The sequence below is a fragment of the Vicugna pacos genome, chromosome 18 (genome assembly GCF_048564905.1).
Source record: "Vicugna pacos chromosome 18, VicPac4, whole genome shotgun sequence".
Taxonomy (NCBI): Eukaryota; Metazoa; Chordata; class Mammalia; order Artiodactyla; family Camelidae; genus Vicugna; species Vicugna pacos.
This window is the reverse complement of record NC_133004.1, coordinates 33,947,686-33,962,072: the sequence shown is the minus strand read 5'-3', so window position 1 is coordinate 33,962,072 and position 14,387 is coordinate 33,947,686. Positions and strand designations below refer to the sequence as shown.

The window sequence follows — 14,387 nt, the reverse complement described above, 5'->3', positions numbered from 1 at the left end:
CAATGCTATTGTGTAAATGCTTGTGTCCTTCCAGAATTCATATATCTTGAATCTTAACCCCACGGTGAACATACTAGGAGATGGGGCTTGGGGGAAGTGATTAGGCTTTGCCCTCACAAATAGGATTCAATCTCTCTTATAAAAGGACTCCAAGAAAGCACTTTTGCTCTATTCTACCCTGTGAGGGGACAGCAAGAAGGCACTGTCTATGAACCAGCAAGTGGGCCCTTATTAAATACAGATCTTTTAGCATCTTGATCTTGGATTTGCCAGCTTCCAGAACTGTAAGCAATAAATTTCTGTTTCTGTAAGTCAGTCTATGGCATTTTGTGTGTGTGTGTGTATACATATACATACATACATACATGTACATACATATGGTGTTTTGTGTATATACATCACATTCCTTTCTCCATTCATCAGTGGATGGGCACTAAAGTTGTTTCCATATCTTGGCTTTTATGAATGCTGCTGCAATAAACATGGAAATGCAGGTATGTTTAGGATATCTTGTTTTCATTTCTTTTGGATGTATATCCAGAAGTGGGATTGCTGGATCATATGGTAACTTTTTTGTGATCTTTTTTGTTTTTTGAGATACAGTTGACATATAACATTATTTTTGTTTCAGGTGTACAACACAATGATTCAATATTTGTATATATTGTGAAATGATCACCGCAATGAGTCTAGTTAACATCCATCACCACACATAGAATATCTTTTTTCTTTGATGAGAAGTTTTAAGATTTACTCCTTAGCAACTTTCAAATATAGGCATATCTCGAGATATTATGGGTTCACAATAATGCAAGTCATATGTATTTTTTGGTTTCCAGTGCATATAAAAGTTATGTTTATACTATACTGCAGTATAGTAAGTGTGCAATGGCATTATATCTGAAAAAACAATGTACACATCTTTTTAAAAAGTACTTTCTTGCTAAACCCACACACTTACAGTCAATTAATCTTTGACAAAGGAGGCAAGCATATACAATGGAGAAAAGACAGTCTCTTCAGCAAGTGGTGTTGGGAAATCTGGACAGCCACATGTAAATCAATGAAGTTACAATGCTCCCTCACACCATACACAAAAAATAAACTCAAAATGGCTTAAAGACTTAAACATAAGACATTATAAACCTCCTAGAAGAAAACATAGGCAAAACATTTTCTGACATAAATCTTAGCAATGTTCTCCTAGGGCACTCTACATAGGCAACAGAAATAAAAGCAAAATAAACAAATGAGACCTAATTAAATTCATAAGATTTTGCATGGCAAAGGAAACCATAAACAAAAAGAAAAGACAACTTATGGAATGGGAGGATACGTTTGCAAATGATGAGACTGACAAGGGCTTAATTTCCAGAATATACAAACAGCTCATACAACTTAATAACAAAAAAACCAAACAACCCAATCCAAAAATGGGCAGAAGGCCTAAACAAGAAATTCTCCAATGAAGGCATACAAATTGCCAATAGGCACATGAAAATATGTTCAATATCTCTAATTAACAGAGAAATGCAAATCAGAACTACAATAAGGTATCACCTCACACCAGTCAGAATGGCCATCATTAAAAAGTCCACAAATGATAAATGCTGGAGAGGATGTGGAGAAAAGGGAACCCTCCTAACCTGTTGGTGGAAATGCAGTTTGGTGCAGCCATTATGGAAAACAGTATGGAGATTCCTCAAAATACAAAAAATAGACTTACCATATGATCCAGCAATCTCACTCCTGGGCATATATCTGGAAGGAACTCTAACTAGAAAGATACATGCACCCCAGTGTTCATAGCTGTACTATTTACAATAACTAAGACATGAAACCAACATAGTATATGTCTACAATGGAATACTACTCAGCGATAAAAAAGAATAAAATAATGTCATTTGTAGCAGCATGGATGCACCTGGAGATCATTATTCTAAGTGAAGCCAGAAAGAGAAGGAAAAATACTGTATGATATCACTTATATGTGGAATCTAAAAAAAAAAAAAGACACAAATGAACTTATTTACAAAACAGAAACAGACTCACAGACGTAGAAAACAAATGATAAGAAAACTTATGGTTACCAGGGGGAAAAGGAGGTGGGAAGGGATAAACTGGGAGTTCAAGATTTGCAGATACTAACTACTATAATGTAGGTAAACATCAAGTTTATATTGTATAGCACAGGGAACCATATTCAATATCTTGTAACCTATAATGAAAAAGAATATGAAAAGGAATACGTGTATGTATATGTATAACTAAAACATTATGCTGTACACCAGAAACTGACACATTGTAAACTGACTATATTTTAATAAAAAAATATAATCGAAAAATACATTAAAATACTTTGTTGCTAAAAAGTGCTGACTATCATCTGACAGTGCAGGGTTGCCATGAACCTTCAGTTTATAAAAGATGTAGTATCTATGAAGCTCAATGAAGGATGACTATATACAATATACAGTATTAACTACAGGCACCTGGCTGTACATTACATCCCAAGGACTTACTTATTTTATAACTGAAAGTTGTACCTTTTGACCACCTTAACCCATTTTGCTCACCCCGACCCCTGCCTCTGGCAAACACCAATCTTTTCTCTGTATCTGTGATTTTGGTTTTGTTTTAGATTCCACGTATAAGTGAGATCCTATGGTATTTGTTTTTCTCTGTCTGACTTATTTCACTTAGTATAGTGCCCTCAAGGTCCATCCATGTTGTAGCAAATGGCAAGTATTCCATCTTTTTTTAATGGCTGAATAGGATCTACTATATATCTATAGACACAAAAACACACCTTTCTTTATCCATTCCATGTCTTGGCTATTGTAAATAGTGCTGCAGTGAACATGGGGGTGCATGTATCTTTTTGAGTTAGTGTTTTTGTTTTCTTTGAATACATACCAGGAAATGGAATTGCTGGATCATATGGCAGTTCTATTTTTATTTTTTTCCATTGTGGTTGGGCCAATTTATGTTCTCACCAACAGTGCAACATGTTTTTCTTTTTTCCAGATCCTCATCAGCATTTGTTATCCCTTGTCTATTTGATGGTAGCCATTCCATCAAATGGAACAGGTGTGAGGTGATATTTCACTGTGGTTTTAATTTGCATTTCCCTGATAATTAGGGATGGTATCTTTCCATGTACTGGTTGGCCTTTTGAAAGTCTTATTTGAAAATGTGTATTTAGTTCCCCTGCCCATATTAAACTGGAATGTTTGTTTCGCTACTGAGTTTATGAGTTCTTTATTTATTTTGGATATTAACCTCTTACCTGATATATGGTTTGCAAATATTTTCCCTAATTCCGTAGGATGCCTTTTCATTTTGTTGACCGTTTCTTTTGCTGTGCAGAAGCTTTTTAGTTTGATGTAGCCTTGCTTGTTGACTTTTGCTTTTGTTGCTTCTGGTGACATATCCAAATAGTCACAGCCAAGACCAGTGTCAAGGAGCTTCTTCTCTTAGTTTTCTTCTAGGAGCTTTAAGGATAAGATCATATCATCTGCAAATAACAACAATTCTACTTCTTCCTTTATGATTTGGGTGCAAAGAAAACTGGAGTGTATATATCTTTTTGAATTATTGTTTTCATTTTCTTCAGAGATATACCCAGAACTGGAACTGCTGGATCACATGGTAGTTCTATTTTTAGTTTTTTAAGGAAACTCCTTAGTTTTTTCACAGTGGCAGCACCAATTTACATTCTCACCAACAGTGTACTAGGGTTTCCTTTTCTCCACATCCTGGCCAACATTTGCTATCTGTAGACTTTCTTATAATAGTCATTTTGACAGGTTTGAGGTGATATCTCATTGTGATTTTGATGTGCATTCCCTTGATGATTAGTAATGTTGAGCATATTTTTCATGTTCTTGGATGGCCATCTGTATGACTTCTTTGGAAAAATGCCTGTTCAGGTCCTCTGCCTTTTTTAAATTGTTTTTTTTTAACATATGAAGTTGTATAAGTTCTTTATATATTTTGGATATTAACCCCTTACCACACATATCATTTGCAAACATCTTCTCCTATTTAATAGGTTGCTTTTTTGTTTTGTTGATGGTTTCCTTTGTTATGCAGAAGCTTTCAGGTTTGATTCTTTCCCATTTTTTATCTTTGCTTTTGTTTCTGTTGCCTGAAGAGAAAGATTCCCACCCCCCAAAAAATCACAAAGACCTATGTCATGTTTTCTTCTGTATTCTGCCTGTTCTAGGAGTTTTATGTTTTCAGATCTTATGTTGAGGTCCTTAATCATTTTGAGTTTATTTTTTATAAGGTATGAGAAAACGATCCATTTTTATTTTTACATGTGGCTGTCCAATTTTCCAGCACCACTCATTGAAGAGATTACCTTTTCTCCATTGTATATTCTTGCTACATTTTTCATAGATTAATTGACTATAAGTGTGTGGGTATATTTCTGGGCCCTCTATTCTCTATTCCATCAGTTTATATGTATGTTTCTGTGCCAGGACCACACTGTTTTGTACTGTAGCTTTGTAGTATAGTCTAGAGTCAGGGAGACAGATACCTCTGGCTTTGTTCTTTTTTCTCAAGACTTCTTTCGCTATTCAGGGTCTTTTGTGGTTCCCTCAAATTTTAGGATTATTTGTTCCAGTGAAAAATGTCATGGGTTATTTTGATAGAGGAGGTGCATTAAATCTATAGATTGCTTTGGGTAGTATGGACATTTTAACATATTAATTCTTCCAATCCATGAACATGGAATATCTTTCCACTTATTTGTTAAGTCTTCAGTTTTCTTCATCAATATCTTATAGTTTACAGAGTGTAAGTCTTTCACCTCCTTGGTTAAATTTATTCCGTAGGCGTTTTATTCTTTTTGATGTGATTGTAAATGGGATTATTTTTTGATTTCTCCTTCTGATAGTTCATTATTAGTGTTTAGAAATGCAACAGGTTTCTGTATATTAGTCTTGTATCCTGCGACTTTACTGAATTCATTTATTAGCTCTAATAGTTTTCTGGTGGAATATTTAAGGTTTTCTATAAAGACCTGGGTTTTTTTTTAACATTTTAATTTTTGTACAATTTGTTTTATTTATTTTTAAAAACATTTGGAGGGGAGATAATTAAGTTTATCTATTTATGGAGGGGCTGGGGATTGAACCCAGGACCTCAAGCATGCTAAGCAACACTACCACTGAGCTATACCCTCCCCCCACATTTTTAAACTATATAATGAAACGTTTAAATGTGTTTAAATCTGGTCAGTGTCTAAAAGAGTAGGGGGTATCTAATTTTAGAAATTCTTAGGTTTTTATTTATTATTTGCACATCTATGAATAATTAGAGGAATGCTGGCTGCTTAAAGAATGTCAGTTGGTTTCTTAAATTAATAAATTGAACATTAATCAAAATCCAAATTAGTATTTTTCTCTAAGCCTCTAAGACCTTTGGACATAAAAGAATGTATCAACATGATGATACTGTTAATATATTCTGAGGTTCTGAGAAGGAGAGTGTTGAGCAGCAATCTCTCAATTTTGGTGTTGAGCAGCAATCTCTCAATCTATTAATTTTAAGTCTCTCAATTTATTAATTTTAATATATTTATCAAATGTTTTCAGAGTATTATAAAACATTGTTCCAGGCACTGTTTGTATCCACTGGATTAGGAGTAAGATGATCCATGTTCTAGTGACATTTCAGTCCAGGAGACCCTAAATAATAAATCATTTATTATTATGTCTAAGCTTAAAAGGATTCTCTTTTGATATGAGAAAGGCAACAGCACCTGGTTGGATGGACCAAATGAACTAATATATGTGAAAGGGTAACATCTCAGCCTCCTAAACAGAAATACGTCATAGCAACAGGTTTCTGAATGACTACTACTCCTGTGCCTCCTCTGCTCTGAGCACCAGTATTTTGATGTGATGACCATATTTAGTATCCACTTAACTTGGAACAGTTTGACAAGAACAAAGGACACGAGAATGAATTCACACCAGAATGACATAGTTTACAGTTAACAGAAGCATAATCACTTATGACCCTAAGTGTATGTAATAGACTTTTAATTTTACATTTCCTATTTATGAAGAATTGGGTGAAATTCCATGCCCAACAGTGGTCTTCTTCATCCCAGACTCCTCTTTTTTGGGACTGTCCAAATTCTGCTGATCCTCTTCCAAAAACCCCATCCTGCTCTCCGTCTTCACCTGTGCTGAGACACATTGCCTTGTGTTGAAGTCCTTAGCACTCTTTGTGGAGTATTCAGGGTTTTTTTTTTTTTTCTTGGTTGCAAAATTAAAACTTTGATCAAAGGCTTCACAACTTGTAATTAATCATTACTTATTTTAATACATACCTCTGCAGTCTGAGACTTCATCTTGGCTCACTCACTCTTCCTGAAACCTGAGTGCTCTATACTCTGCCGCCTTAGGGCAAATAAATGTTAAATGTAGCTCCTTTTAGTGAAGAGACACTTCCAGAACTGGAAATAGATCTCCACTATACAGATTTCTGAACACAAAACACTATTAGAAATCCTCCTTGACTACAGTAACCCAGGGTTTTGGTAACTATTTCATCCACTAAATGATGGGACATTAAATGTACTTTGAAAAATTTTACTTCCATGATGAAATGAGTGCATTTCATTGCTTTCTTGGTTTTTTGTGTTTTAATTAAAAAAATTTTAAAATAATTTTAGCTTTCAGTTAAGACCTATAAAATCTAGTCCTTCACAGGGAAAAAAACTAGGGAAGTCTTGAGCTGGGAGATATGTTAGAAGAAAGGCGAGAAAGCAAGAGACTGCATTCCTACCTTAGCCTCATGGCTTCTTCAGCCATGCCTGGGAAGACTGAGAGAAAAACAGAAAGCCAAGAAACAGAAGCAGGCCCACAGCTGCAGCAATTCATGGTTACGACAGTGTATATTTACAATGCTTTGTAACATCAAAATGTGATTTCTGTCAAACAAGGCAGTAATCATAAAAATCAAGTTAAACCACCTTAAATTCTTTTTTGGAAAAAGGTGTTACATAAATACATTACAATAAATAAGATGAATTATTAAGCTAACTAGTAACACTCCTTTAGCTGTTTATATAAGTCAATAAGGCTCTTCCCTGGTTCTCAGCCTCAACGTGGCACCACCTTTCACTCTGGCATAGTCCCCTGCTTCTTGTCTTCCACAGTGATGCAGGGAGGTGCAGGGATTCTTATAAAGCCCCTAAGGTCATTATAGAATAAAACCTCCTCTCTATTCAAACCTGCAAACATAACAGAAATAACCATTTAAATCCAAAACCTATGTTTGCTATAGGGAAATTTCAAACTACAATACCAGAAAAGCAGACTTCTCTGAATCACTTTTCAAAGTTCATCAATATGACCTTCAGTTTCCTCCTAGACTCTTCTTAAAGATCCTAGGACTTGTTTGATGAAAATAATACAAGGATTCCTAAAAAATAACATAATATTGCCATATCCTATCACATTGCTTTTATAATAATGGTACAGAAGATTTAGGTAGTACACCACTGGATATTTTCAATCTCATAGTTATATATTTATTTTTGATGGAAATTAGAATGTAATTAGCATATAAAACTTATAATTCCATAAATAATACTTCCCAGGACAAGACTCAAAATTCTGAATCTGTTTAAAGAAAAATATTAAGTAAACACTAAATACGGTAAAAATCTGTAAAGAATGCCCATAAATGACTGAAGTTTGAGAAACATTGCTCTTTTCTGTTTATTTCAAGTTTATGTGACTGGTTATATTACATCCTTGGCTTGATTAATCAATTTAAAACCTTATGCCATAAAAATCACAGGAGAATAATTGTAGGTTATTGCCTACAGGATCATTAAAAAAAGTTTTGGAACATGACTACTAATATAACCTTGTTTACAAAATAAATTATTTTCACTATTTATAACCTTTCCTGGGAATATAATATGCTACTAGTTTAAGGTCTAAACTTACTTGGTTTCTATGCATCAAAAGTTTATTTATAAGCTTTCTCTCCACCATGAATAATCTGATATTGAATGGGATGAAAAGTTCTGACCAAAATTTTCTTACTTTTATATATTCAAATGATTTCCCCCTCCCTGCCCAGGACAAAGCTAAAAATTCTGAGTTATGTGCTGCTGAGTAAGTGAAGGATTGTGGCTTAAAGTTTTCTCACATTTATTATATTCACATAATTTCTCCCGAGTATGGATTTTTCTATGTTGATTAAGGTGTGCACTCTGGCTGAAGGCTTTGTCACATTCATTACATTTATAGGGCTTCTCTCCTGTATGAGTCCTCTCATGCTGATTAAGATGTGTCCTCTGGCTGAAGGCTTTCCCACAGAAACTACATTCATAAGGCTTCTCTCCAGTATGAAGTCTATGATGCTCAGTAAGGGACGTGATACGGCTAAAGGCTTTACCACACTGATTGCATTTATAGGGCTTCTCTCCAGTATGAATTCTCAGATGCTGAGTGAAGGATGAATGCTGACGGAAGGCTTTCCCACACTCATTGCATATAAAAGGTTTTTCTCCCGTGTGAATCCTCTGATGTTGAATAAGATGTATCCTCTGGCTGAATCTTTTCCCACATTCATCACACTTATAGGGCTTCTCTCCTGTGAGGACTATCTGAGGTTGAGCAAGAGATGAGTTTTGGCTGAAGGCCTTCCCACATTCACTGGGTTTCCCTTTAGCATGAACGTGATTAGGAAGAAGAATATGTTGATTGAAGACTTTTCCACACTCATTATACTCATAAGGATCCTCCCTTACATAGTTTCTCTGATAGTAAATCAAGTCTGAATGATGTTTGATGCTATTTCTTTGTGTGTCAGAATTAAGGGGTATTTTAATTGAAGGAATTCTCTGATGCACAATAAGGTTTGAGTTCAGATTATAGTTTTCCCCAAATCGATTACATTCAAGGCTTCTCTCTTGTGTGATCCTTTTGTGGGTGAAAGATACTTGTCCTAAATGTCTCTGCTGGTTTTCTCGGTTAAATTCTAACTGGTAATCAAAATCCCAGAGTCCACCTAAGATGGAGTACCAGAAACTATCTCCTGTTAGTCTCTCCATTATCACGTCATGGGTTTGATTTTCATCAGAAATATTCTGGTTTTGAGTTGATTTTTTGATCTCTGGTCTATTCTCCCCATCTGAAAGAAATTCAGAACACACAAAAAGTACTCTGCAGCATTCTCCATTTTGTAAAAGAAATTATTACATAATGAACTGCCAAATGCCAAATGTGGCATTGAAAGTTCTGAAATACGGCCACGTAACAAGGGGAAAGACTATAAAAGGATGACAAGAAGCAGTGAGCAGGGGGAAATTTTAAAATATGTGTGGTAATCATAAAAAGAAGAGATCATTCAGGAGTATCCACAGCTGAAAGGAAATGGAAAGGAGAAAATGAAGTACCAGAGTAAGATCTATGTTCAGAGATGGGAGACCTCAGAGGAAGGACTGTACTTAGGCAGGTCCAAGTCTAAGACCTTCTAAATCTCATCTGCAGATATTCTATTGTAACTCCAACCACTCGTTTATTTTAAAAGTATTTCTTCCTATTTTTAATCTGTTATTTAAAAAGAGAAAACTAATACTTGCTTACAGTAAATCTATTCAAGTAATGTGGAAATGTGTAAAGTTAGAATTCCAACCCCTAAATGTAATCATTGTTGACAGTTTGAAGCCTCTCTTGCCGGATTTCTTTTATATTCACACAAATATAAACGTAAAACATACTTTGAACAAGCATGATGCATGGATTGTGATAAAAACAAAATTTTATTTCAGTCCCCCACCACCTCTTTAAACTTTATCCTTTGCTTCTGGATGAAGATCTGGGCAGATCCCGTGGCTCTTCCCCTCATTCCTAGGTAACATACTTCCACTGTTGCAATAAATCACAAACACAGTCTCTGTTCAGTAGTCAAAATGTTCAGTCACGTGTAATAGCCAAAACGTCACAGTTGGTCCCTCTCCCCTTCCCTGGGCTGTTAGAGAGTCATATTCCTCCTCCTCGCTCCCTGCCTGCCTCGTCCCCACTCCCTACTCCCTCCCTGCTAGTCTTTTTCCTGCTTCTACTCTGCTTCTTCCTCCCCTCAACTATCTCCCTGCACACCTCTTCCTTTACTAACTCTTGTTTAGTTCTGTTCTAACAGGAGTTGCAGGGTAGGAGCTGTGTGGAGGGAGGAGGGATTAAGAGATGGGCCAATTTTTGTACAACTGGGTGGCTGCACATTCTCAGCTTGGTGGATGTTTAAAATAGACTCAATTTTGGGAACTTTTATGATTCTTGGAAGGTTCTAGCTGGACCCCTCGCTCTCCTGTCATTTCCACGATCTAGATAGATCTCTCTATTTTGGGTGATCCCTTGGGACCAGCCTTAGGGCATGAATCCTATTCGATAAGATCCAAGATCATGTTGGCTGACTCATGAAAAACACTCATAAGACCTTGTCCCAACAAAACTTGGAGTAGTGCAGACTGACTTTATCTCAACAGCTTCTCATGACTCACCCACCAAAGCCAGCTCATCAGTCAGCTGTTCCCAGGCCTGGGGCTGCTTTAGCTTTCTCAGATGTGAGTCATGCACTAGTCTTGGTCTTCCAACCACAGGGAATGTATATCAAAGCTGTATGAGTGGTATCAAAGCTGGCACAAGTGACTGTCACCAAGGACATCTGACAGTAAAAGGGGGCACCATTAATAATTATGCCAGCAACTGTCCTGGGAAAATAAAATGGAATTATGCTCTAATTCTGTATTGTAGTTTACTTTTTTTTTACATTATTGCGTATCATGAACACATTTCCATGCCAACAAACACATTTCCATATAATTTTTAAAGGACTGTAAAAAATCCAATTTTATGGATGTACCAAAGTCAATTCACATTTGGATTATATTGGACTTCCTGTTATCACAAACAGAGCAACAAGAAGAATTAGTTGGCTGAACATGCAATAGAAATTTAAAAAAAGTCCTATCAGAAAGTTATAAACTTACTCTGGTCTGAAATTAAATTATATGTGGAAAAAATAGTGTTTTAAAAGATTCATTTTTAAACCAAATTATTATTTTAACCAAGTTATCAACTGGACTGCTTTATTTTCAGATGAAATGCTTTTGTCTGTTCAGGGACTTTGACTAAAATGGTTGGAATAATTGGCTGGAGCTCTGAAGACTGTCTTTCATATACTCTTAGCACCAAAATCTGCAGGCTGCTGACCTGGCTCCTGGAACCACAGGTAAGCATAGAACTCTAGGCTCCTATAGCCTAGAAGCAGAGTTTAGGGCATTCATTCCCTGAGGCCCAGCTCCCAGAACTTTTGTTTATCCCCGGAAACAGGGCAGCCCGATCGACATACTGTGGGGAGTGACTGTGCAAGGACTGCACAGGCACTGCTTCCTCGTTGTGGACACCCTCAAGGCACGTCAGATCTTCAATCACAGGGCTGCCTATCTACATCCCAGTGGGACGCTAGGGGACAGGGTCTAGACTCCAGATTGAGACGATGATCTTGGGCTTTAAAGCAGTTTTGAGGAACAAACTCTAGTCCCTTTGCTCCAGCTCCTCACCTAACCTGAGCCCCCACGTTAGCAGACATGACTGCCACTGACCTTAAAAGGAGGGTAGACACTGATAAGCATGAATACCCCCATCAAGCACGTGTGTGACAGCACATAGAGGTGCTTGTTCATGCATTACCCACTGTCCACTCCCTTCCTGGTGTGACTTTACCTGTCTAGAAACCCAGTCATTCACTGAAATCTCCAAGCCCTACTTTGTACTTCTGCCTCCTCTCCTATCCGGCCTTATACTGCCCAGCCCCCCCGGCGTCTGAGATCACAGGCAAAAGTGCTGCTTGGGAAGAAAGTTGTTTTCAGACACGGAAGCAGAAGAGCTTTCCCTGCCTACATTGTGAGAATGACATGCAATCTATCTTGTGCCCAAATCCTAGGTTAAGTGAGTGTTATATCTCTGTCACAGCTCGAGATTAAGGCTCTCCAGCTTATGACAGGAGTTCATCAAGCTTCTGTTATATGCAGGGGCCTAAGGGTCTTCATAAAGAAAAACAGGGGATTTACACAGACTACCCTAGTCTCAGTGTGGTTACCATCTGTCCCCAGTGATTCTGCACTTCCTGGAACAACCCTAGGGGCTTACGGGCTTTTAATAAAATTAGATTTCTAGGGCCCGTATGACCTTCTCTGCATCTAAGAAAGGATACCTTCTAGACACGCCTTTGGTCAGCATATTGTGACACCACAGGGCATCTGAACAACACCCTCCAAGGCCTCCTGCAGCACTGCAGGCCTCGCCAGGCAGGCCCTTACCCTGCTCAGGCCTACCCAATGCCTTTTGAACAAATTATTCAGGAAGCAGGAAGGAAGGAAACACAAAAGGAAAGAAGAACAGAGACGGCGAGGGAAAGAAGGTGGAAGAAAAGGAAAAATGAGGGAGAAAAGTAGGGAAGAAAATAAATTTTTCAAAGTTTCTTTTCTACTTTCAAAAGCATTGTGATGTTTCCAGTTCTCTTTTGTTAATTTAAAAAAAAAGGGCCACAATTTATAGTGGGTTATGATATTGATCACTGGGTAGAAATGAATAAAAACTGAAACAGACTAGGCTAAAAAAGGAACAGGAAATATCAGAGTCCATCAGACATAATAATAAGGGTAAATGTTTGGAAAGTTTCAGTTTTACAGATTATATCGATCTTAACAGGTTGCTTTAAAAATTCTTATCTTAATGAGAGTGGTGGACACAAATAATTAGGAACTATTGCTTTAGCAGACGTTAGCAAGCTTTTTCTAAAAGTAAAGGATCATACAGTAAATATTTAAGGTTTTGTGGGCCATACGTTTCTGTTTGAATTACTTCTACAAAAACGTGTGTCTCGTCTGTTTTGTTCATCCAAAGAATCTACAGTGCCAAACAGGGTATCTGAAAAGGGAGCCCCTTCTTTAGTCTGAGACATTCTTTTGTTGACTGGTGGTTCATCTTATACTAGCAGCTGTATGAGAGCGCTTTCTTCCCTATGGGCTCATCAATAGAGTGTGTTACTAAACTTTTAGACTTGCTCATCTGACAGGCAAGAAAAGGCAATCTGGTGTAGTTTCAATTTGGGTTTGTCTTATCATGAGTGAGACTGAACATTTTTTCCTATGTTAAAGGTGTTTGCACTCCTTTATCTAAGACCTGTTGATATTTCTGCATTTTTCTATTGGGCTGTTGGCCTCACTGATTAGAGGAGCCCTTTACATACTAATGGGAAATTAGCTCCTTTGATATAAGTTGCAAATATCTTCCTCCACTGCTACTTACCTTTTTACTTTGCTTATTATTCTAAACTAAGTAGAATACGGGGATTTGTGTATGTTTAATATATGAATCTTTTCTTTCATGGCTTCTAGATTTTGAATCATAGTCTTCTGAAAACACTTCCCCACTTCTAGGTTATAAAAGATTTCTCCTATATTTTCTTCCAGGTCTTTTACGGTCTCACGTTTTACATCTAAGTTTCTGACCCCTTTGGAGTTTATCTTGGTTTAAGGAGTTAGTTATAGATCCAATTTTGTCTCTTTCCAGATGGCTATCCACTATTTATTAAAAGGTCTACCTTTTAAATATCAGTTGCCTCACCACCATTTATTAAGATGTCCACCTTTCCCCTCCTAATTTGAAATGATGCCTTTATCATACACTAAATTTCTGCATCTATCTGGGTCTACTTCTGGATTTTCTACTCTGTTCAGTTGGTCTGCCTTATTTTAACCAGGGAAATTTTACTGTATATTACCTAGTAGTGATAATTCTCCTTACTGTTTTTTCTTTCAGAGTTTTCCTGATTATTTTTGTGCTTTGGCTTTTCCATATAAACTTTCAAATGAGCTTATCTAGATCCTCCCAAAGGTGTATAGGTACTTTTTACGAGAGTTCAAGTGTTTTAGGGACAATGACATCTTGGTGTGCCCATTTATTCAAGTTTATTTTTGCGTCTGTCAGAAGTGTTCTAAAGTTGTCCTCATGCAGGTGCTGCACATTTCTCGTTGCAAGTTTGTTTCCGGATGTTTTATTTTTTTAGTTGTTGTTAAAGAGGCTCTTCTTTTCCATCTTATTTTCTAACTGGTAGTTGTCTGTGCCTTGACCTTCACTCCTCTTCAACAATCTATATATCTGGCTATACAGTGGTAACTGAACTGCACTCCACATAAGAAATCTCAAACTCAGTGTCACACTTTTGCCCAATGAGTGGACTCATGTTTGTATTCAGCTGCTTTCTGACCTATCTAGACCTCCATTTCCTTGGCTCTTCTGTTGTCTTCCAGTTTTCAGACCTCTTCAGGTCTTACTTTACTTTTT

The 14,387-nt window shown here is 36.9% G+C and overlaps 1 protein-coding gene across 13 annotated transcripts in view; it reads right to left on the bottom strand.

The window, feature by feature from the left end:
• Positions 1-6,039: 6,039 nt before the first annotated feature.
• The window catches only part of ZNF713 (zinc finger protein 713), a 69,422-nt gene continuing 61,074 nt past the window's right edge, over positions 6,040-14,387 (bottom strand). For 5 of the 13 annotated variants that reach the window (XM_072943016.1, XM_072943017.1, XM_072943015.1 and 2 more), the window contains exon 6: positions 7,718-9,171. In XM_072943016.1, coding sequence (XP_072799117.1) covers positions 8,123-9,171 — 1,049 coding nt within the window. In that variant the 3' untranslated portion in view covers positions 7,718-8,122. Of the gene's footprint in view, positions 6,206-6,349; positions 6,420-6,897; positions 7,256-7,717; positions 9,172-9,219; positions 10,748-14,387 lie in introns of those variants that run through there. The other 8 variants (XR_012061223.1, XR_012061222.1, XR_012061221.1 and 5 more) reach the window with 8 other exon arrangements.